At 38.3% G+C, this 25,435-nt stretch overlaps 2 protein-coding genes across 6 annotated transcripts in view; one reads left to right on the plus strand and one right to left on the minus strand.

Annotated features, from left to right (window-relative positions):
• Positions 1-7,326, plus strand: part of LOC147459029 (uncharacterized) — a 42,524-nt gene extending 35,198 nt beyond the window's left edge. For 3 of the 5 annotated variants that reach the window (XM_086510406.1, XM_086510407.1, XM_086510408.1), the window contains exons 3-4: positions 4,387-5,174; positions 5,271-5,490. In XM_086510406.1, the coding sequence (XP_086366532.1) occupies positions 4,452-5,174; positions 5,271-5,351 (804 nt within the window). In that variant the 5' untranslated portion in view covers positions 4,387-4,451 and the 3' untranslated portion in view covers positions 5,352-5,490. Of the gene's footprint in view, positions 1-4,386; positions 5,175-5,270; positions 5,491-6,815 lie in introns of those variants that run through there. The other 2 variants (XR_015187830.1, XR_015187829.1) reach the window with 2 other exon arrangements.
• A 10,148-nt stretch (positions 7,327-17,474) lies between these two features.
• LOC147459030 (uncharacterized) lies at positions 17,475-23,504 on the minus strand. The gene is made up of 6 exons (XM_086509755.1): positions 23,312-23,504; positions 20,178-20,202; positions 20,002-20,074; positions 18,268-18,453; positions 17,839-17,878; positions 17,475-17,745 (listed from the first exon to the last, which is right to left on the minus strand). The coding sequence occupies exons 1-6, from the start codon at positions 23,502-23,504 to the stop codon at positions 17,669-17,671; spliced, it is 594 nt and encodes a 197-aa protein (XP_086365881.1). The 3' UTR covers positions 17,475-17,668.
• Positions 23,505-25,435: the final 1,931 nt, after the last annotated feature.

Genomic DNA, 25,435 nt, shown 5'->3' on the forward strand with positions numbered 1-25,435 from the left:
AGCATCTGCAGCAAACTGACAAACATGCATCATGGACATAAGGATCATAAGTGCACTTTGTACTAATAGTCCATTCTGGATCAACATAAGCATCACAATCTCCTTTCACAGAAGACTCAACATTGGCTGCATTTGTAGTGGAACCAACCTCCTTAGCCTCTCTTGCATTCAACTTAGGACACTGTTGGATCAAGTGATCAGTAGCTTTACGGTAATGGCAACACATCTTCTTTTTTCCATTTTCACCAAAATTCCTAGACAAATTGCTTCCAACAGAAGCATTTGGAACAAGCGATTTACCACTCATACAAGAACCATGAGAAGTGTCGACATTGCTATTACCACCTTTTCTTTGAGCAACAATAAAGGCTTGTTTAATTTCACGTTGTTTAGCCTTGTTTTTTTTGGAAAGTGACTCTTGCAACAACAATGCGCATAATGCATTAAACTTGACAACTTCTGGATTTCCTTGGGTCATAAGTCTCCAAGTACTAGCAAAAGTTTCGCAAAGCATCAATGACATTCTGCACAAGGGAACTATTAGAAATGACTTCGCCTGTAGAAATAAGTTGCTCATTGATATTCTTGACACGAGCAAGGAAAGTGTTCATCTCATCTTCCTCATGCATAATCTTTGACCCTAGCTCTTTACGCAGCAATGCAATTTTTGCCTCATTGGGACTTGCATAAAGACTAGCCAGAATATCCCAAGCCTGTTTTGCAAATTTTGTTGAATGAATGTGAGGAGTAATAGTTCACTTCACAGAAAACTCAATCAATGCATGAGAATGCGCATCTTTTACATCCCAACAAGCTTGCTCAACCTTAGGAAAAACAACTCTAACAGCAGCAAGCCTTGTAGCAAGACCTGCAACATCCTCAACCTCGCCTGTATTCTTAGAACCGGGACGTACATCAATGCCTTGCACAATGTTCCAAACGCCCTTTGACACAAGGACATGTTGCATCATGTAAGCCCACATAGGGTCATTGTCCCCATCCAATCTATCCTCAATAGCAAACATCTTGAACACATTTGTGTTGTTGCCAGCCATGGCGAATGCTGCATCTGATGTGAAAATTTCCCGAGAGGAGGAGAAACAAAGTGAGAACAATAGGTGCTACATAGCACAAATCGTAGAAGACTATAAGGGACCTGCTATGTAGAAAACAACACTGGTAGAAATTCTGTATAAAGTGAAAAAATCGCTTGCACAACACTATCTGTAGTGGAAACAGAGGCCAAAATGAGCCCGAATCAGAAATCTGAGCAGACTAGGCTCTACAAGCTGTCTTAAGGTATTTGTCGACCTACTGACGATCGCCAAAGTTCACAGAAATCGAAGAAAGTGAGCAGGTATGTGCTGAGCTGCTGACGACTAAGCTCGGAAGGATGCAACCTGCTCTGATACCAATTGTTGGAATTTGGGTTGCAAGGAAACACATCTTGGAGAAGACCAAGGAAGCTCAAGGAACACAATAGAGTCTATTACTAATCAGTGCGCAATGGAAATATAGATAGCCCTAGAGTGATGGACGTATATACAACGCACAAGGGAAGAAACCTCCTAGTGAGAGAAAAAATGCCCGCGTGGCTCTAAGTGTGTTCACACACATCACTAACACATGTATATGGTAACAACGTTGCCACATACAAGGACATAAATTTCCATGGATAGTATGTACATGACAACACATGTAGTAACCGCTTTCTCAAATATCACAATATATGCATTGTTTCCTTTATTTTTGTGCATCAAAATTGTAGTAAGTGCTTTCTAATATATCACAATGTGTACATTGTTTCCTTTATTTTTGTGAATCAAAACTATAGCATTTGATTTCTAATATATCACAATATGTACATTATTTCCTTTATTTTTGTGCATCAAAAAGTATAACAATGAGGCATATGAATTTATTTTCCTATATGTATGTGCCATGGCATAACATCCATCTCCTCTAAACATGCACATCCATTGGTATCACAAATGTAGTAATTGCTTTCCCATGTATCACAACATGTACATTGTTTTCTTTAGTTTTGTGCATCAAAAAGTATAATTAGTGAGATGTATGACTTTATTTTCCTACATGTACGTGCCACTTCGTAACATCCATCCCCTCTAAACATACACATCCTTTGATATGTGCTACAATAGTTTTTTTTAAAGCTTCAAAACTCATGGTGAAATATGATGTCTTCACTTTCATCCTAGCTTTGCACCTACTCAGACCCATCATCTTCTTTTCTTGCTTGTGAATCAAATGGATCAACATACCCTCTTCTTTGAACAATTAAATCTTTTTCTTATAATAGTAATTTTCATTCTATCCCATCTCATATAAGTTGCATTCCCAAGTCTACAAAGATTTGTAATCTATGGCAATGGATAAGTAGAATGCAATGCATCATTGAATACATATAGCATGTCACATAAGACTCTACCTTACCAACAATACCTTTCTTTTACTTTGGCAAATGTTTTCCAATACACCTCGATGTCCTACCCATAAACTTTTATGGAGGTCCTTGATAATTCCAATTGAGTAGCTCTATCATACACTACCCACAATGGTGTTCTTCTGTGTGCGTCATGTACTAGCCATAATGCTAGAATTTATCAGAAATATCCATTATCATAGTTATTTTTGTTTTCATCTACATTTAGTCTCGTATGTTCTCGTAGATGTAGTGTTAGGGCAGATGCAATCCTATTCTAATTTTAATATTCTCCACTTTATTGAAATCTTAGAGATTGATTTATACTATCTAAAGGGATACTATCCAAGAGGGATTATTTTAATCAATAGCCAGGGCCCATTTTGATAATAATTAAGTTATTATTTTAATATTAGATTATGGGATATTTGGTATCTTTAAGAGTCTTAAACTCTTTTGACTCATACATAGAGGCTTTAATGCTCAAAAAGCCTTCACAATATGTAAATATCGAGTAATTTTATACTTTAGAGCTTGTTAGAGTTTTTATTGCCCATAGTTCCTATCTTTCTCTTTGTCCTTGCTTGTGGGGCTCAAGAAACTAACACTATCACCATCTCCACTAGGGGCTTATGCCATCAACCCTCATCTCTTGCACCATCAAAATCTCATAGCTTGGACCTCAAGGTCCAAGATTTATCTCAAAAGCCATCATCACCCTTAAGGTTTTGACTGTTGTCGGCAGCCTACCAAGAGCTTTGCATGCATAAATCAAGGCTAATTCTAGCCTTTTCAAAATTCCTACACTAACAATTCATGGTCTTCTCAACTACTACTGCATTCTCCTAAGTATCTCAAAGGGATTGCAAGAAAAGATTTAAAACATTAGGAAAAATGTGGACTCTCTTTGGACCATATAGGATTAAGGTTAATTAGGCTCCAGCCAATAGGAAGAGAGCAATGTATATAAGTCTAGAACCTAAGAAAGTAGAGAGAATAATAGGGTTGTCCACTCATTTATTGCTTTGTATCCTAGAGGGAGGTGGATGGGTAAAAGAGGGAGGGGGAAAAAGGGAGGGGGGGGAGTGGTGGGTCCACAGTTACGTTTTTGCAAAAACCCTAAAATTTCAAAATTTTCAAAAAAATAAATAAATTCAAAATATTCCATTCAAAACTCCCCCCAAACCTACCCTATGATCAAAAAGTCATTTTCTCACTCTAGAACCCTTTTTCCAAGACTCCCTTCCTCCATAGCCCCTTTCCATAACACAAAGCTCTCACTCTCTCTCTAAACTTTTACACCTGCCTCCTTCAAGCTTTCCATTGCAACTTTAAGCTCCCACTCTCTCTCTAAACTGTCTCCCTCCTCCTTCCTCAAGCTCTCCATTGCAACTTTAAGCTCCCACTCTCTCTCTAAACTCTGTTTTCCTCCTCCTTCCTCAAGCTCTCCATTGCAACTGTAAGCTCCCACTCTCTCTCTAAACTTTGTCTCCCTCCTCCTTCCCCAAGCTCTCTATTACAATTTCAAGCTCCCACTTAAGCATCCATGGCAAACAATGGTCAAAAGAGACGCCCCAAACCCATCATTCAAAGTATGATTTTCCACAACTCGAAGAATGAGGAACAACAATGGGAACCTCAGCTTTTTCAAGAAGGTGCGTGGGTCTACATGCAACCTTCCGCAATCGGTCCCCATCGTGTTCGTGAAAGAAGAAATGTTGATCTCCATTGGAAGGGAAGACTACTAGGTTTCAAACAAGTAAGAGACAAGGGTACGGTGGCAATCGTTCAACATGTTTTCATGTTTGGACACATGCGTCTACGAGTGATCACCAACCCAAGGGATTTTCCTTGTAATTGTATGTCCCTTGCACTTCAATGGTTTTGGTGGTAACAAAAAAAAGGACTTTTTACATCTCACGGACTGTTTTGTTTCTATGTAGATGTTTTTCCTTCTAGCCTTGTGGAGGAGCAACCACTCTCGTGCCTTTCAGGCACATTTACGGCCATGCATGCAAGTCTTGGGGATATGCTCTTCTCCAACACAACTTCATCAAACCTTGCACGACAGAGGGTGTTCTTCTACACCCACAAGTACATTGTACCTACAGATGAGGAAGGCTACGGAGAGCTACAACCTTTGGAGGCTACAACCTTGCGTAGCATGGAGTGGCCAAAGCCAGATGCATTCACTGTAATGTCTTTGAAAGCCAAGATTGTAGCTGATGTGAGAGCATCATTAAAATTTGGAAAAGCCTCGCGTTCCGTTGGGCTTGGATGGTGTTGTCCTGCTCATGTCTTCGCTAGCATCTTTGGATCTTTGCCTTTCCATCATACAAATACTATGTATGTTTGCAAAGATCTACAATACGATACATTGGAAGCCATCCTTGGGGAGAAGTGGGGGTATCTAGAAGGACTTCACAACGGAGATCGCTTTCGGTGTCATGTTGGAAGTTTCGGCATTGCTATCCGTTTCATCAAGGTGCGCTCCACTCTTTACGTGCGGTACTTGTATGAAAGGTGGATGTGCAAGCTTGGTGAATGGATTCCATTGCAATCCACCGATGCTACAATTGAGGTATTTGATATTGCAATCAAATTGTCGAGTGGTGCCGTTGAAACCGTCCAAGTGAACAAGCATTGGACATTGGCCAATGTGCGGGAGCACTTAATGATAATGGATTTAGAGCATGGAGAAGATACAAAATTTTGCATCGGACGACGTAAGGTAAATGATTTTTCTCTCTTAATTATGTTATATTTATGTTCTTTTGATTATTCCCTGCTCTAAGTTGGGTATGCTAATTTATTTATTTTTTGCTAGATTGGTAGCCGCATGGAGAGCACGATTCAAATTGAAAAGGCATGGACGACGGAAGAGAATTTGATTTTATCATTAGAGTAGTTATGTTTTGTACTTAAATTTTTTATAATATCACAATTGTAAGTTTAAGCAGATGGTTGTATCAAATTTTGGCAATGCACATTATCTTAAAGTTGTAGTGATGTGTTTTTTGAGTTAAATGATTGTAATTTAGTTTGTAAGTTTTTTATAACTTCTTGTTATTTGTGTTACTTTATGAAAATTGTTTAATATTTTAATTATTGTTTTTTTTTTTTGGGACGTGTGCTATATAAATCCTCCTAAATCCTACCATTTTCACACTCTTTGCCTGTTCACACTCTCATTTGAGCTCCAACACTCTTTGCATTCTTACTTTAAGAGCTAGCATTATGGCATCCTCCTCCACTCCTTCCGAAGCCACGGCGTTACAACGCTTCCAAGCGTTTTTACAAACAACCGAGTGGCAAGATCGTGACGATCTTCACAATTTCTTCACCCAATTCCCTGATGTGAATGCAACTATTCACCTAAACAGCCAATCTTTTCAGCCTATCTTAGAATTTTTTGAATTTTACATCGACAAGTATGCTGTACCAATTGTCGGACAAGGGGAATTGTGGATTCCATGCGATTTGCTTCGCTACATACACAAAGGCGATCAGCCTTTCACCCAGCGACTTCAGCGATTTTGTGTAATTGCGGGTGAGACAGGTCAGTACATTGAAGATTCACGTTTGAAAAAGAAGAAGGTCGGCACCCAGTTTCTAAGTCGCTTGGCGACTTTTGTGTTTCTTCTTGCGGAGGAGCCTGAAAGATCTGAGGTGAATTTGCCTCATTTGCGCCTTGGGGGTGTCGTCAAGGACACAAAGGAGCCCATTATCGCGCCCTGGGATGCGAGCAAAGAGGGCAATATTCTTGCCCTAACCTACCTAGGAGGTGTCATGGATGCCGCCAAATCCATGGGTGATGAGGGTGCAGAAGCATCCTTTAAGCCCGCTGCAGATGCACAGGAGGAGACATTAACTCCGGAGGTTTTTTTTTGAACACCTCTCCCCAATTGTGATAGATGGGGAGGAATATTTGTTTTTACATGATCTTGAAAAGACTTTTGACATCCACATGGATGAGTGTCTGTCCATCCTCTGTGCCACTGTAGAGTCCTCTGCCATTGACCCCTCTTCCGATCCTTTGGATCGAAGCCTCCTTCCCCTTGAAGAGAGTGTGGTAGATACAGTGGAGTTGGCAATGGTGGCGGTGACAGATGCACCGCACTCATCTGTGTCGGAGGATGAGTTTGTAGCTACACGCGTATTGCTTGAAGCCCAGCGTACTCCTATGCCTGTTCATATAGATGAACTTGAGAGTGTCGCTATGGCTCCCAATTCATCTATTTCTCTTGACATCAAAGGCATAAACGATGAAGACGATGAAAAACAAGAGGTATTAATTGATTTTTGTTTTGTGATTACGTTAATTTTCATTGTTACATTCTGAAATCTTATTTACCTATTGATTTCTTTGTAGAATGTTGTGGAGCTGGATGAGCATGCAGGTCGGGGAGGAGATGGTAGGCGCCAAGATTTTGGATGGAAGTCGTCTCTTGCGCATTACCTTGGCAAGCTCCCCCAGGACGGCTTTGCGATAATCCACAAGGCGTACACTCCTTGTGGTCAATTTTGGGTGTCAATGATGAAAGCAATGAGCCGCATCCTATGCCTGTCAACCATATCTCAAGCCTCCCAAGTTATATATCTTGTAAATAAATCTCTGGCCAGTGCTGCATTTGCGACACACATTCGTGGTCGTGTGCTTTGTAACGTGGCCTTAAGCCAAGCTGTAGGTCTAAGCAATGTGGAACAAATTGCTTGGGATGTGCTGCACAAACAGCTTTCTTGCGCCCAAGAGCGCCGAGAAAACATTGCTCGCCATATCTTAGATGGCTCAAGCAGTCAATAGATGCATAAATCTTGTAATTAACTTCTTCAAGTATGTAATGAGATATCACATCTTTGTACTTTGTTATTTCAAAATTCGAATGGAAATTGATTTTAAATGGTACTTTTCAACTTCTATATTGAGTTTATTGTACGATAGATAGTATATGATTGGTTCTATCTTGTGATACACTTGTGTAATTCTCTGAATCAAAATATAGAGTTTTTTTCAGTCCAATCTCCATCAATAAAAACATAATAACATTGTATTCTTATAATTTTGGCATAAAAAAGCTTTAATTAGGCTGTCTAAAGGCTTGCCGCAGAGGCGCGCGAGAAGTCAGAAGTAACATTTACTTTTGGCTTCTCGCGCGCCTCTGCGGCAAGCCTCTAGACAACCTAATTAAAGGTTTTTAAAGCAAAAATTATAAGAATAGAATGTTTTTTTGGTTATTCAATCAACCAAACTTGGTTGACAGTTCTTTTATCCACGTCTCTCTCTCTCTCTCTCTCTCTCTCTCTCTCTCTCTCTCTCTTTTCCTCTCTCTACTTAGCTTTACTTATCACTTAAAACAAATGTACATGACTCGTTATATTTGAAAAAGCCACGACTCGTTATATTTCAAAAAGATATCTTTACATTGGCAAAATTTCCTAAAAGTCAAATTCAATCTCTTTGTCCTCTGATTCAACGCGCAAGAGCTAAATCTTTGGGCATTATTGTCACCCGTTTTGCATGAATAACACACAAGTTGGTGTCTTCAAAAATAGAAATTAGATGATATTCTGACGCTTCTTGCAGAGCTTCTACGGCGATACCTTGAACTCGAAACGCCATTCGATAACTTTGCATGATCTCTTTTACCAAACGTGCGAATGGTGCCTTGCGAATGAGAAGGTATGAAGTTTTTTGATAGTGACAAATCTCTTGCAATGCCTTTGGAATGCGTCGCTTCACAGCAGGAGCCCGTTGTTGAGGGATGGTAGGATCTGGGACATGGGCCTTGCGAGGGCGAACCTTGAAAAACTTTTTCTTTTTACGAGAGGGCTTGCGAGGGGGAGCTTGCACATCTTCAAGGCCACCATGTGCTCCGACTGGCTTTTCAACTCCACCCTGCGCTCCAACTGGCTCATCTGCTACATCCTCAAAATCCTCTTCATTTAGTAATCCATGATCACCTCTAGGATGATCTGACGGCAGAGCGCCGAAGCCACGTGGCAATGTCTTCCCGGTTGGAACTCGATGATTGCTTGGGATCTCCTGTCCGCTCCATGGTGGGCTTTGTGCTTCGTTGTCCGTTTCGGTTTCTGTGTTTGATGTCACTACCCGTTTCTTCTTGCGTGAAGGTTGTCCATCTTGTTGCTCTTCACCTGACCATTCTCTCTCCATCTCTTCTAAGAGCTCTTGTTTGTGTATCCAAGGTGGTTTTTGAGCACCTTGGACGGTTGAGTGAGGGTGAGCAAAAAAAGGTTGATCTTTTCTTGCTGTTTGCTTTGTGCGTGCCATGGTGTAAGAAGGGGCAAGATTGAAAATGAGACTGCTTCTTCTCTAAAAGCCCTCTATTTATTAAAAAAAAAGGTCTCTTCACACTTGACCAGGCCACTTAAAAAAACTCTTAATATCATCAAAATATAAAAAACAAGAAATAGATAAATAGAGAAGTATTATATACAACTCAACAAAGACATCTACAAATATAAACATTACATTGCATAGCATCATTTGTTTTACATGTTGGGTAACCAACGTTTGCCCACTCTATGGCGATTTTCACGCCACCTAGCATGATTAAGGGGTCCGATGGAGTTTCTCCACTTCTCTTTAGCAGTATCTCGAGATTGCCTCCTAACCTCCTTGGCAAGACTTGACTTTCGCGCTCGATCTATGGCATGACATCTCCCCAAAGAACAACGAAAGAACCAATCAAACATTTCCTTCATGTAGTTGGATCTTGTAGTTCCACCACCGTGACGTGTATTTTTAAAGTAAACACCTTTGGCTCGATAATGTGATTTTTCCATTTCTTGAGTGCTCCACATGTCTAATGAACCATATTTTGACATAAAGAATGCTCCATGCGCATACAAAATATGCTGCATCAAGAAAAAATGCTTAGATCAAATAAATATTTATGTATAGCATCAAAATTTGAACTGAACAAAGTAACTTACCATGTAGTGTGTGATATTGCTCTCTCCCCACGCTTGCACAAATGCTTTAGTGAAATTCGAAATGTGATCTTTGAACAAATTTTGTTGCTCGCTCGTGGTTTGGGGTTTCCACATGATTTGAAGCACTAACTCCAAGTGGTGCCACACTTGCCTACGCAGATTTACAAGCACGGGATTTGAATCTTGATCGGTCGTACACTTGCAAAGCGCTTTCCATAGCTCCCATGGAGCATCCTCTTCACCCCTCTCCTTTCGCATCTCTGGTTTTCTTGAAAAACCTACGTGCTTTCACACCATTCATAGATACTTTTTGTGGCACTTCATGCATATTATCCACCTCATTGATGATAGAAACATTGCCACCATGACATCCAATCGAATTTAGAATTGTTTCAACTATTCCAATGGCTTCCACGGATCTGGAAAGTGGTTTCATTGTGAAAGCGTACTCTATGTGAAGCTTTAACAAGCGATCAAATATACGTATAAAGGCATGCAAAGTGTAAAAGTGTACATTTGTAAGTGGAAAATTGATAATGGGATGCCATGTTTTATCTTTTGTCGACCGATTGGGGACCTCCATGATAGGACACTTCAACACCGAGCACACCCAATCCCTTGCATCATCATCCATTGACCCTGTTGCCTGACTTCCCTTGACATTTTTCTTTGAAGACGTGGAGCCATGAGTACTCTCCTTGTATCCTCGTACACAATATGGACAAGGAAGAAGTGATGAAGCACCTTGTTTACACCCAAGTATACATTTGATTGTTTTTAGATCACCTCCTAAGTGCCACTCAACATCAAATGTACCTACTCCATCTACTTCTAGCTTTTCTCTCTCTAGTTGTGCCTTAATAACCTCTGTGATCCACGGGATCATAGAGAAGACCCATGCCAACACCTCATGAGTCTCCTTCGGAACTTCAAAAGCTCCTAACCACCATATTTCTTTTTCCGATTGTACACTAAATGATGGTTTCTGAGAATGATCACCGATAGCATCGACTTTTGCAAAAAACATTGCCTCATTCATGAGTGTCACACTCATACGTTCCAATCTCCGTCCTTTGACAATTTGACATTCATCTAGCTTAAGAATAAATATGAGCTTCTCTCCAAGTACTGAAACAACACAAGAATTGAATTGTTATACTAAATGATATTCAATACAAATAAAAAACGACATTACAATTTGTATTACCTTGTGGAGACAAAGCATAATATTTAACCATAGCTCGTTGTAGTCGTTTCAAGTCAACAAAAATATTGTTGAATTGATGATAACTAAAAGACTTTGTCCCATTAGGAATAGTATTGCCTCCCTTTATATTACCACGTGACTTGGCACTCGTGGAAGAGTACACCATGGATCCTTTAATGTGTTTGTATTCGCCAAGGGATTCCCGAACGAGATCATTGTTTGCTTTTTTTGCAAGTCGGACCTTATGTGGAATAGGAAATAAATTCTCGGTGATGCCTTGCTCTGGTAATGCATCTTTCATCAATCCATGAAGTGCATGGTATGCACTTGTGCTGATCCCAACCTCATCACAAGCTCTCTGGACATCATCCTCAGACACAAGGTTAGAGATATTTTTTAGGATCTCCTTTGTGATGGCATCTTTCATGTGTTTGGCCTTTTCACAACCTATGATGTAAAGTATATCTTCCTTTGAGATGCATCCTAGGAGAAGGTTGCAACGGTCCTCTTGTCTAAAACTTCCACACACATCTTGTATATATGTCCTATTTCAAAAGGTGAACCGAGTTACAAATTGATGAAAATTATTTGAGAGTTATAAACACTGTGAATTTAAAAAAATACCTGGTTGCCGTGATCCGCTTCTTACGTGCCCCTCCATTAGATGCTAAGTTTTCAATGGAAGAGAACTTCCTCTTACGCTCACGCATGCCAAATGGAGTGGCTTTTAGGTGCATTAGTGCAATCTGTAGCTTAGTTACCTCTGTTTCTGTAGCTTTCATCTCCTCTTTAAGATCTTTGAGTTGTTTCTCTGTGGAATGTAGTTGTTGTTGGAGATTTGTGGAATGATTGTGTAACACTTGACATTGTTGTCGGAAATATGCCGACGCACCTGCGTGATTGGAGTCCAATCTCTTACAATACCCAAGAAGACCACGTTCTCCTTCTCCCACATATTTGATTAAGCTTGGAAGTGTATGGAATGTCGGATGACAGCCCACGAGCGGATCTTTTGGATACAACCCTCCATCAAGCCACAAGTCAACATTGGTTTCTCCTCGAAACTGTCGTACGGATGCCGGTTGAGATGCTTTCTCGTCTTTTTGTTTTGTGGGATCAAATTCGATCGGTAGACGCAGACTGACATTAGTTGACCTAGTAGATGACGGCACAGGTGATTCATTGGTTATGTCGCGAAGAGACATGGTGAAAAGTTATGATGGAAAAAAAATTTGATAAGATATACTTTTTGGGATAAACAGACAATTTTTGGGATAAAAAGACTTAAAAATATATTTTTTCATATATAGGTTCAATTTTTGAGCTCAAAGGCGGGAAATTTTTAAATTTTAAAAATTTCAATTTTTTGGCTTTATTAGATGGACGTTTTGATGATGTGGCATTGTCTATTTATTCTTGGAGTTAATGTAGAGAGGGACCCAAGGAATTTTAGATTTGGAGCTTATAAAAGCTAGATTCTTCTAAAAAAATAACGTTATATATATATATATATATAGGGACCTTTTGAAAGCTTAAAAGATTCATTTTGAAGATTTTATAAAAAATTCATTTTTTGGGGGTAAATTGATGCACGAACTGAAAAGTGGCTTTTGTCATAACTACTTACTCTCTTTGTTTGGTGATAGGTAGAGAGAGAATGGTTCCTCTCTCTACCTTTACTCCTCTCTCTCCTACTTTATCCCCCCTATTCCTCCTACTTTACCACCCTCATTCCCTACTTTCCCTCCCTCTCCTATCTAGAGAGAAGTTAGAGAGAGAGCTACAAACGTAGCCCTATTTATTGTCTTTGTTTCCTCCATCCCCTACAAAATTAGCTTTAATCCCTTAAAATTAGGGATCCTTACATGGCCCTAAGGGGGTCCAATTTTTTCCTAATGAAGATTCTATTTTAGATTTATGAATCTTTTTAACAATGTTTCAGTACCTAAGGCCTCATTTTGAAACTGAAGCCTATCATGGTCACTAGGAGTCTTCAAATGTGGATTCACAATTGATAATTTCTCAAGAATAGGGGTTTCCCTATGGAGAACAAATATGGAGCTTCTTGTAATGGAAGAAGGTGTGTGGAAGTTCATAGCACAAGAAAAGCTTGATAATATTTGCACCAATCTAGCTCGACACTCTAGTTGGATTGAAAATGACAAAGCTGCACTTGCTCTCATTGATCTTGGTCTTGACAGTAATCTACTTCATCATTTTGATCTTACAAAGATGGAAAAGAAGGTTTGGGTATCGCTCAAAGTAACATTTTTTTGGTAACATCAATAACTCAAATCTATTTCTAAAAATGCATCACTATTGTTTTACTTATCAAATGGTAGAGACACTGAAAAACACTCAAGGTACTAAGACTTTTGTTCTAACAAATGGCCACCCTAAACTGTCATCTACATGACAATGACAAAAAAGCCATCCCTTCTCAACAATCTTGTAAAGGAAGATAGGTTTGTTGAAATTATTATTGCACTTAAGTTAGGGCAAGAAATGAAGTACGAGAAAATGATTTCCATTCCTAAGAAGCTAATAGATGAGCTACCACCACAACCTAGTAGAACTTCACCACAAAGGCTCTCTTTACAAAAAGATGTTAAGAAATGTAAAAAGCATCTTTGGGGTTACTACGATATAAAAATACCTATCACATGGATTCAATAGTAGGGATTTATTTGTTCGATATTTTCTCACATTTTCACATACAAAAGGGTGCTAAAAAATGATCTTGAATTTTTTTTTACAGATTGAATAGGAGGTCCCTTTTACTGATAAAGAGTTCATAACTAGGGGCTTTTATATAGTCCTTGAATGCACACAATATATAGGTTTTGCATACGATCCCCCCCCTCCCCCACCCCCATGAGGAAAGTTAGCTAAGTAGTAAGAGAAGAAACATGTTAGTCTTATAGATTAAATCAATGGGGAAATAGAACCGAGACAAGACTAGAAGCAAGCATATGGTCCTTGAATGCACACAATATATAGGTTTTGCATATAATCCCCCCCCCCCCCCCCACCAAACCCACAATGAGGAAAGTTAGCAAAGTAGTAAGAGAAGAAACATGTTAGTCGTATAGCTTAAATCAATGGCGAATTAGAACCAAGACAAGGCTAGAAGCAAGCAATGATTAGTGATCTACCCAATGGTATTGATTTTTGGGGTTTCTAGAAGCTCATAAAATTAAAATTTCAAAATTCATACAACTTTCCACCTTTTACGCATTGCTTGAATAAGAAAATGATTTTTTCCCATTGACTTGTGTATACATATATAGCTTGTTGTATCTATAGGGTTTAGATACTAACCATACTTCTAGTATGAGACAAGGTCACCCTTCCTATATACACCCAATAAACCCTAATCACTTGGTCATTAACACTAGTTCTGTAATTAAGTGTCCTGAGACACTAAAGTGTCTTGCTTTTCTACCATGTTTTAGCAATTTATTTGTCAAGCTAGAAGAAGTTTTTTAAACCTTGCTTCTACCATATATTGGTTATGAGGGAAAGAAAATACTAGATTTTTTTTCATATCAAAATACAATCTGTATGGAGAGAATTCTCGTAAGTTCTAAGACATAAATTTTAATAAAATTTCAAGATGTTTTGCAAAAAAAAATCATAAAATTATCATATCTTTTTTTAGAGATGACCTTTTTTATGTCTTTAAAATCCAAGTGCTAGCATGTAGTGTTACAAAACAATGGAATGCACTTCAAAGATAAGTTTTCAAGTCATATGTAAGCTATAGACATAATTTCATACATGAGCACGTGCTGAATAAGAGCATAATTTTGGTCTTCCAAAGGTCCCCTAATGAAATTGGTACTATTCTAGTGCAATTTGACAACTACCTACGACTTTATATGTTTAAACCAAGAAACTACGTATTTTTTGGGCTCCCTAACTCAAGTAAATCTCGTTGCTTGAACTCTATCTTGAATTTTTTATCGTGCAAAAAATCTTATAAATCTTGAGTTCTCCATAATAACACTGAAACCAAGGTTTTAGGCACCCCAATTGTATATGTACCATGTACTTTGATACATTTAGTTGATCTACATGGAAAGTTTGATATTATTTGAGATTTTGAATGCTTATGTCTCAAGAATGAAAATATGAAAGTTTTCTCTTATGGAGTTTTGAATATTTAAAATGATCCAATACTTGTTGCATACCAAAACCCTTCTACTTTCCACCTTGAGTGGTCAATGGAAAGGGCAAACAATGTATCACTTTCTAAAACTCACAAATACATCATAAACATATTTTTCTTTGTATACAACGATATGCTTGAAATGATCATATCAAACACATGGAACTTTCCATTATTTTATATACTCCAAAGTCAATTTTTTTGCACATGAAACTTTCAATTATCTATAGCAAAATGGTGGAAGAGTCACCTAAAATTTTCTACAATGTCGCTTTATTTTTTCTTGAGCTTATAAAGGCGATTTCTTCAAAGCGTCAATCGAAGTCTTACGAGGGTCAACTTGATGAGTATAGTTCTTGATCATGATAGATTTTAAAATGCAAGGTTATATTTTTTAAAGGCCCTCTAGCTAATATATTTAAGCATATCAAGAGGGTTTTCTTAAATAAACCGTCTAATGAAAGTAGCATTTAATGTAAATTTGTTAAAAAAGGACAATTAAAGTGTCCTGTTTTGGTACCAAACTAGTGTTAACCTAGTCTGTATGGAGGGAGATAGCGGTTTAGGAAAGATTTCCTACTTTTTCTCCAAAGTTCATATGAACTTCAAAAATTTCATAATATTTTTCTCTAGCATTTATTTGAGCTTAACTTCTCAGTCATGAATATGTACTTCTATTTTTCTATGGGCACATGCTGCCAAGCCATGTTGAGTTTTAATCATCCTTTGATCCATACATGGTAGTCTCCTTTGAACTATGCATGTCTTTCTCTAAACTATGTTGAGGTAGGCATCTCTGAACCTATAACAATTTCTATCATCATTAATCTACCTCTTATACCTCTTTTGAGAAAACTTATCCAACATCTCACAAGAAAGTTTCACCCATGTGATGAAAGGGGGTTTGTTAGGTCTAAAAGGAATGGTTACCTCTAGATACAACAGTCTTACTCCTATTGGTTATCTTGATTTATTCTATCCTACTCCACTTTTGTAAACTGCTCCACCTCCACTCTATTCTTGTACTTGTATCGGAACAATTATGCATTATGTACTAGCCTAGTGCTAACATTTATCATAATTTGTATCCACCATCAAAGTTATTTTTGTTAATGTCCACATTTACTTTGTCATGTTATCTTAAATCTAACAAATAAAATATAAATATTACTTCAGTAATTGGAACTTTACATCCCCTTAAGACTTATCCACATAAGACCCAATGGAGACTCCTTATGATATTTTTATATGGTATATACTTTAATAATGAAACTGGTACAAAACACAGATATTCAAGAGAATACACCCTCACATGCAAATTAGCTTAATTTGGTTTCAACCCAAATATCCATGTTAAATTGCAATGTGTGTTTGATATTGTGTGTAACTTGCTTTCATATTAGGTCCATGAACACAAATATTTTTTCTACCTATGCTATGTTTCAAGATCTACCAAAGTTCTAAAATTTTCATTTAAAGAACATACATTTTTTTTTCTTGATCTAAGGCACTTATAATATCAACATCCCATATGGCTTACAAGCATGATAACTCATGTCTAAACATAGTAGACCTAAGTTTTTACACTATGAAGTACACCAATTAACTTGTAAGGTGCTCTAACTTTCAAGTTTGAGAAATTTGGAAACAAAATAGTACTTACTTTTCACACTTCTAGCCTCCAAACTCCTTTCAAAGGGGCTTTCAAAGGATATGTTTGAAATGGAACCCTTAGCTCAAGATGTCAAGAATTTTTAGGGTTGTTATTCAATAAAATTCAGTTTTCATGTCTTTGTAAACCATTATTAAATGTTTCTAGATCAAGGGACATCCATGTCTCCAAGGATATACAAATATTGATTGTCAACCTATTATATTTTGGTTTATGTATGACGATTTGCAATCGGACATCCTAAAATATATCTAGAATTTTGGAAAACACCATTTTTACATTTCAATAATGTTAAACCGAAAATTTTATAAAAAATGATTTACTACAAAAATAATGTGCATGCCCATACAGTGTTGTTAATAACAACAGAAATCTAGAAAGAAATGATTTTGAGGATAGATGTATTTGTGTGCAAGTGAGTGCCCCTATGGGTGTTTGTGATCATGCATGCAGGAAATAGATGTAGTGGTTATCATTTTCCATTCTCATGCTTACATCTACAAGAATGAAAACGAATCACATAGTACCGTGTTTTCCATTGTCGGGTGAATTTAGAAATTAAGATCTATATCATGGCATTTACAACATTTTCAATATTCGCACCAAATTATTCCACAATATTTGGTGAATGGGCTGCTTACAAAGTATACATGTCTTTGTAAGATATAATTAGGAAGAGAAAAAGACAATAATCAATCCTAAACAAGTAGGAAAAGATGTATAGAAGAAAATTTGGCAACTATAAATGGCAGAGAATGAGACCAAGAAAAGAGACCATTTCTCTCTGCAAACCACATAAGATGAATATTACAGAGTGCAATCTACTTTCTCAAGATGTCAATTCGACAAAAGAGACCACTTCTCTTTGCAACTATATAAGACCAAAATTATGCGAGATGCAACATACTTTCTGCAGATGTCAATTAAACAAGAGATCTAATAAGCATGTCAAGATAATAGTATTCATGGTCAAGTTAAAAACGTAAAAAATTATTGGAAAGCAAATTTTACTACATTTTGAAACATATTGGCACAAATTATCATTGATTGTAGATTATGAAGTTACATCACGTGAGGACCATATAGTTGATACACTAGATTATGCATCATGGACTTGCTAAAGAATTATGTGGTGGTCAAGGATTAAGAGCTTATTACTTAATTGAGTCACAGGAAGCCATTATGGTACGATTCAACTAGGGAAGGAGCTCAACATATGGCTCAACTACTACTTTCTGAATCATACACATTGTGATTGTTGAACTTGTCGATGTCTATGTCCTCCCATTCTCCACTGCCTAGTGTAGTCAAAGGAAAGTTAGAATTTACCATATTGGGATCTCAACCTCAAGTTCCAATCCAAATTAAGAGAGGAAAATATGGATACTTACTTTTTTTCAAGGTTAAGGCTATTATGGAGTTGTTTTCCACCTGCAAAATTTGAAAAGACAAAAGGAGTGAATGGAAGATGAATATGCAAGTTAGTTGCATGTTATTGCAAACATTACAAAAAAATCAAGTAATGATGGAGCTCCAAATGTAGAAAGAAATGATAACATTCCATCAAAGGAAGGGGGAATGGCTCGAGATTTTTGTGAGAGACTACCTAGAGGCATTATGTGTAAATAAGAGTGGCAAGCATAAGTAAGAAAATGAGAGTACAGAGCTATCAAGTCTACTGCTCATGTGATAGCAGAGTGCTTGTGCTTGTGCCTGTGTGTGTGTGTGTGTGTGTGTGTGTGTGTGTGTGTGAGAGAGAGAGAGAGAGAGAGAGAGAGAGAGAGAGAGAGAGAGAGAGAGAGAGAGAGAGATATCAGTACGTGTTGTTGGGCGAGAGTCCGACCATCATCAAGGACATGGTGGGAGTCCATAAGAATTAGGCGTTGGTTCTTGGTGGGGGAGTCAGTGAGAGCTTGTAGCTTGTTCTTGACTTGCAACGTGGTATCAGATGGCTCACAATGCACAAAGTAGGTAGTCTTTTTTCGCTTCACCCGGACATACATGGCCTATCATTTAAAGCCAAATTAAGATTGAACAAAAAACTCACCAATTAATTGTCTTTACTAGCATAAGACACAAAACTGCATAGAAAGTAGGAGGAGGAATGTATACTTGCCTTTGCACTAGGAGATTAATCAACAAGCTTTGTGGGTTAGTGTTACATGGATGTGTGATGATGTCAATCAAGAAGTTCATTGGTGTTGGAAGCTAATAGGGCTTGAATTTACAGTGCACAACAATGAAGAACGGAGCATTTGCGAGGGTATTATGACAGGGACTTAATATCTCTTATCTCCTATTTGGTCTCTCTCTCTCTCTCTCAGAGTGAGTACAATGGCACAACCGACCTTGACGGTATGTAGAAGGGAAAAAAGAGTTCTAATTATGGCATAGAGAGGACACTAGAAGAATGTTGCTCCCTAGGAAGCACCCAACGTAGCCAAAACAGGCCATTAACATGAATTGTGCTTTTATTTTCCTCGGCATGCTAAGGTACTGGGAGAGATCTATGAAACAACAAGACACTAAAACAGCGGAAGGATTTTCTGAGACGCAATAATAGATTGTTTATTCTAGTCAAAATGGAACGCAAGAAAGCCACAATGAGATTAAGGCTCTAAGGCTCTGCCTAACAAGGCATGGATACACACGCACGTGCAGAATTATCTGAAGGCTGAGAGGGTGGACCGTGGAGGCCCTTTTTGCTGGACAAGACAATGCAGTGACCAGCCCAAATCATTCCCCCCACAACGAGCCAATTGCGCCCAGCGATTTGACTAAACGACACGCAGCCAATCAAAATTTGACACATTGGAAAAACGCCCCCAATATCCTTAAAAGATCAATGCATGTCAAATCCGGTAAAGCCAGAGAGAGCATGATGATGGCAGGCCAATCACGAGAGGGATCAGCTTGCGAGAAATCTTGACTACAAAATGAGCAAGATGACAAAAGCACCAATCACAGGACACCAACCATTCAGCCAATCACAGGGCGCCAACCATTCAGCCAATCACAGGGCGCATCCAAACTGACGCACGAGAAAGCACCACGCCAACCATGAAGGCCTGCAAAGCGCCAGGACCATTTACTCTCATTTATCTGAGAGCTGCCATCGCTCTCTCTCTCTCTCTCTCCTCTTGTTACCCTGAGACCTCAAGATTCTCTCTCTCTCTCTCTCTCTCTCTCTCTCTCTCTCTCTCATACCTTGTTGCCTCCTCTTGGCAGCTCTGTGACAGGTAGTCAAGCAGCCCCTCTCTCTCTCTCTCTCTCTCTCTCTCTCTCTGCCTGCGGAGAGCAAGTGATTCACTCTCAACTCTTTGGAGAGCACGCACAGAAGCAAAGGCTGGAAGAGAGAGAAAATCCTTGATAGCAATGGAAAGATAAAGGGAGGCCAAATAAGTGTAGGGGGAAGTGGGGAAGTGCAGGCACTTCAGGGGCGGGGCGGTAGTAGCTCAAAAAAAGCCTTATAATCAAAATAGCAAATTCCTAAAAGCCACGAATGTGTCACCCTTGTATGACCCAAGAAAAATGAGCGGCCCAATCGACCTCACCATGTTGTGGTGGTGGTGGTGGTGGAGACTAGCTGTGGTGGCCGAGAGTCCCTTGCTGATGAAGAGTGAAAGGCTGCACTCAAATTCATGAGATAAAAAATACGTTGAAATGACAAAATACCATAACATACATTTGATGAGAAAAAGTAACCTATAACACAGCCCAAGGTCCTCACCTCAAAGTGAAGACCCAACCAAAGGCTGGCTCTCAGGCAAGTGTTCCATATGCCTCAAGGGGTGCACGCTATTTATAGTAGCATGCTCCCCTCCCCTCCCCTCCCTCTTTTGATTTGTCCACCTTGGCATAGCCTAACCCTCAATGTTCCTCCCCCCCCCTTTTTGGGTCCCCACATCACCACAAAAGAATCCCTTCTCTTTGTGTCATCATGCCTCTCTATCTTGTGCACACTCTCTCCTATGCCAATCTTTGTTGCACTTTTCCCACTAGCTTTCCTCTTATAATGGAATGTTTACTACACCTTTCTCACTAGCTTTCCTCTTATAATGTAATGTTTACTCCTTGCGCATTCTCCAATCACAGTTTGACACTTGCTTTATCCTCATTGGTTAAGAACCAAGTGATGGGTGGATGGCTCTCTGCCATCCCCTAGGTTCACAATCATGACAATATATTTCTGGAAAGAAAATAGTATCGCTCAATTGAAAATGACTTGCTTATGATATCCTTCGATCATCCTTCCTATCAGTAATATTATTATTAACTACGATAGAATTTGAAGTCCATGTGCCCTTCTTAACACGAGATGTGTGAACACAAGCCGCTTTTGTGGTTATAAGTAATTTTTTTAAAAATTCTCATTCTCATGAACCACAAAATCCCTCATCAAAACCTTTCAAGGATTTGTTCTTAAAGCATGTAGGGAGTTGCAAAAAAGATAAATAAATAATTTCATATAAATTTATTATTTTTCAAGAGCCATCTCTTATGTACAACTGAACAAAAATCGCTCAAAAGTCTTGATATCCCATGTTCAGCTCTTAAAAACCTTCAAAGCACATTGAAACTGTTTTGAAAAATACATGGACATGTACACAATGAGAATCTATGCATATATTATTTATAGGCAAAAGGTTGCTTACTTGTTTTGAGCATTAAAAACGTTGATGCTGTCAAATTCGAAAGCCAATTTTGTGTGTTTTTACTATCTTAAAAAAATTTAAATTCTCTAATTTGCATTTTTTTTTGGATAAATGGTATACAAAAATTTTCCATTTTGTGATAAGACTTCAATTCAATATCCTATGTTCATCATTTTTTGAAAAATCTCCAGTCTTAGAGCCAATTTTATAGAATGAGGTACAAGCCACTATTGTGGCTCAAACATAAACCTAGTGTTAAGGCTTTTTTTTCCGTATGAAGGTCAAAAGTCTAATGGATCTTTCATTAGAAGGGCTTGTAGAAGGGTTTGTTTGAAAATTGTCCTTCTGTAGGGAAGGGAAAGAAAATAGGGTATTTGGCAATGGAGGAAGAGTACATTAAGATGCCCATCTAATTTAGACAACATGGACATGTTGTAGTATTAAAAATGGGAAACTAGTATGTAAAATAGGAGTTCCTTTTAATAGTCATGTATAGCAAAATTGTAGTGGATAAAGTTTTGACCTGCATAGAAGATTGTAAATAAAACTTTTACCAATATTCCCCACCAAGCACACTACCTTCTTATAATCTTCACCAACGTGTAACTTAAATACAAACATTTACTTGTAATTTTTGTCATATCTCATCATTAACAGGGCAAAAGGAAAATATGCACTTCCATAGGGAAGGCTACTAAATTCTATGACTTGTCTTTTGAAAGAATAGGGAGCCCTTCAATTGCTAACATTTCCATGTACTCAGTTATATTTGCACGCACACGCACATGCGCGCGCGCGCGCACACACACACACACACACACACACACACACACACACACACACACACACACACACACACATATCATTGAAGGGTTTGTTCCCTCTTGACTAAAAATACTTGAGCAAGGTACTCTTTCTTCTTCTTCATAAAAGGGATCCCTTTTCGTTCAACGGCGTGACTGGCTCCCAACATAAAAAAGGTAATTAACGAATAGGGGAGGTGTCCCCTCCCCCTTGAGAGAGGCTCCATACCCTTTATTTCTTCTTTCAGTAAGGTTGGTTTTGTCACATGTGTTTGTAAGCAAGTTTGTAAGCACAATTGTCGATAATTCAATGGGTATATGGTGACCTATACACATGTGTATGTAGCCAAGTTTATAAGCACAATTGCCAACAATTCAATGGTTATATGGTGACCTATCAATCAAGCATGCTACTCACAAATTCCATCCTCATTTGGAATGCTTATAATTAGAACCATCATAGTTTCAGTACAAGGGATCGCTTGGTTATTGATGCCATTTGCTCGACGTCACTGGCGGGCAACGGAATAAGCATTGATAAAAATGGAGGAGGCATTTCTCAATTCAAAACTCAAACGTAAATTTTTGTCACCTTTATTGACATGTATACGGACGCCTATATTGATGCGTATACCGATGCCTATATCGACATGTATATCGCCGCGCATACTGACGTCTATACCAACAATTTTATGCAATCTTTCTCTGATGCCATTCCACAGTAAGTGTCCTATGGTTAGTAGCTATGTTGTCATAGAAAAAAGTTCCACTATTGTGATGAAAATCCCTTCAACACTTACATTGATCAACCATTGTCTCTAGTTGATCTTGTACTATGGGAGGTTGAGTCCACTACCACATGGTCATTTCCCACTAAAAGTAGAGAAAGAGCTGAGGGAGGTAGTGGAAAGTAGAGAGAGAGGAAGGATATTTTAGCTTTGTGGTGCACAATAGGTATATCTATGATATTATGTGCAATAATATCCATGGGTGTATGCATGTAATATATTTTCACATTTAAAAATATAGAGTTTTTTTAATGTGTCTTTAATGCTTCCTCTAGGGTTAAAGAACTTTTGTACTCTGGGTGTCAGATGCACCAAAGTACCTTTTTAGCCCCCATATACGGAACCCTAATTTATAGAATATGCCTTTCCCCCCCTTATAAAACCCCCCTCCCCTAGTAAACACTCATGTGCTTTCATGTAATAATCCTTAGTGAATTCCTCGGGATTCTTTGACAATAGCCACAACATGAGCATCGCAGACTTTCCAATAGGTGATGCACATCTTTAGAGTCGTTTAGCGGTCTTCACAAGATAGTGATTATTGCTCCTGTCATGGGGGGTTGTTCTTGTTGAGGACTAGATTTGAAGGAGGGGGTGATTCACTAGAGTGGCTTGCACCTTTCACAGAGTTAGACAACCTTGATGCACATAAGACCACATTGATGGTCGCTATTACCATGTGCAACACTAACGTGGTGGGTTTTGGGACTGAATAGGCATTCTCTTCAGGTGTCACTTGAAGATGCTCATCTACTCCACCTACTAAAATTTCTCTATGAGGCTCAAGCATCAAGATCGTACGTATGCTCATTATAGCAAGCAACCATTGCATAATCGTTTTCCCTACCCAAATATGAGCACTTAAGTAGTTAGTTAAGGAGAAAAAAATTAACCATCAGTCAAGTTGTAGGAGTTTACTTGTGAGATTGTGAGACTAATCCTATAGGAGGATATATGCTTGACATAGAATGGGATGCCGCTATCCAACCAATACCAAAGAAGCATCAATAGGTTGTAGGAGTATACTTGTGAGATTGTGAGACTAATCCTATAGGAGGATATATGCTTGACTTAGAATGGGATACCGCTATCCAACAACAGACCAAAGAAGCATCAATAGGTTCTAGCTGTAAATAGTAGAAAAAGGTGCATGCAAGCCGAACTCGCTAGAATCCAAATCATTTTGGCTTGCGGGGTAAGGCTATTTGGAAGGATAAATATGTAAGAAATTTAACCTATCCATTTAACATTTTTTAACTCGTTTCAACTTATGGTAAATCATAAGACAAGATTTGATCTCACAAGCATGTGACCCTCAAGCAAGACAAAAAAGCGTAGAGTAGGCCCTACCCTACGCTTTTTTGTCTTGCTTGAGGGTCACATGCTTGTGAGATCAAATCTTGTCTTATGATTTACCATAAGTTGAAACGAGTTAAAAAATGTTAAATGGATAGGTTAAATTTCTTACATATTTATCCTTCCAAATAGCCTTACCCCGCAAGCCAAAATGATTTGGATTCTAGCGAGTTCGTCTTGCATGCACCTTTTTCTACTATTTACAGCTAGAACCTATTGATGCTTCTTTGGTCTGTTGTTGGATAGCGGTATCGCATTCTAAGTCAAGCATATATCCTCCTATAGGATTAGTCTCACAATCTCACAAGTATACTCCTACAACCTATTGATGCTTCTTTGGTATTGGTTGGATAGCGGCATCTCATTCTATGTCAAGCATATATCCTCCCATAGGATTAGTCTCACAATCTCACAAGTAAACTCCTACAACTTGACTGATGGTTAATTGTTTGCTCCTTAACTAACTACTTAAGTGCTCATATTTGGGTAGGGAAAACGATTATGCAATGGCTGCTTGCTATAATGAGCATACTTACGATCTTGATGCTTGAGCCTCATAGAGAAATTTTAGTAGGTGGAGTAGATGAGCATCTTCAAGTGACACCTAAAGAGAATGCCTATTCAGTCCCAAAACCCACCACGTTAGTGTTGCTCATGGTAATAGCGACCATCAATGTGGTCTTATGTGCATCAAGGTTGTTTGCATGGGTCTATACCCGTGATAATAACCATGCGTGTTGCTAATTAATAAGAATCGTGCTAATAGCCACAAAACTACCCATTTCACTGATTTTTTCTCTCTTCTCTTTCTATAGTTATTTTGCAACTATGATTGCAATAGTGGAATCAGCCTCGGATACTGTTGGATTTTCTTCAAAGATGTTAAATATTGCAGTGAGATCTCATTTGATAACACTAGTTCTACATTATTAATAGCTAGCAATTGCATCATCTCACCTAATCCTATGCTCATTTCAATCATCTTGTTAGTTATCATTGCCTCATAATCATTCATTTTTGCTATCTTTCTATTGAGTTTCTTGCATGTGTTCTTCCATAGTTTCTCTTTTGGAGACACAAAATTGGCTCTTCTACTCTTTCTTACTCTTTAAATATTTAAAATTTAAAACTTCATCTTAGTTTTATTTTTGTGCTATCTAGATGGAGGATGTTTTTAAATGTCACTTATTTCCCCCCCAAAATTTGTGTGCTACTACTATTCAATCAGAAATGTGTCCAATTACCTGTCTCCAAGCATCTTTGATGAATCTACACTAATTTTCCTAGGTTTTTTGGCAATTTTTAAATGTGAACTCTTTGCCTACTTTGTTGAGCCCTGTTTCTAAAAGTTCAAGGCTACTTGGATTTGTTAAAATGATCTTCATT

The sequence above is a fragment of the Adiantum capillus-veneris genome, chromosome 4 (genome assembly GCF_014529385.1).
Source record: "Adiantum capillus-veneris isolate H3 chromosome 4, ASM1452938v2, whole genome shotgun sequence".
In the NCBI taxonomy this organism is placed as follows: domain Eukaryota; kingdom Viridiplantae; phylum Streptophyta; class Polypodiopsida; order Polypodiales; family Pteridaceae; genus Adiantum; species Adiantum capillus-veneris.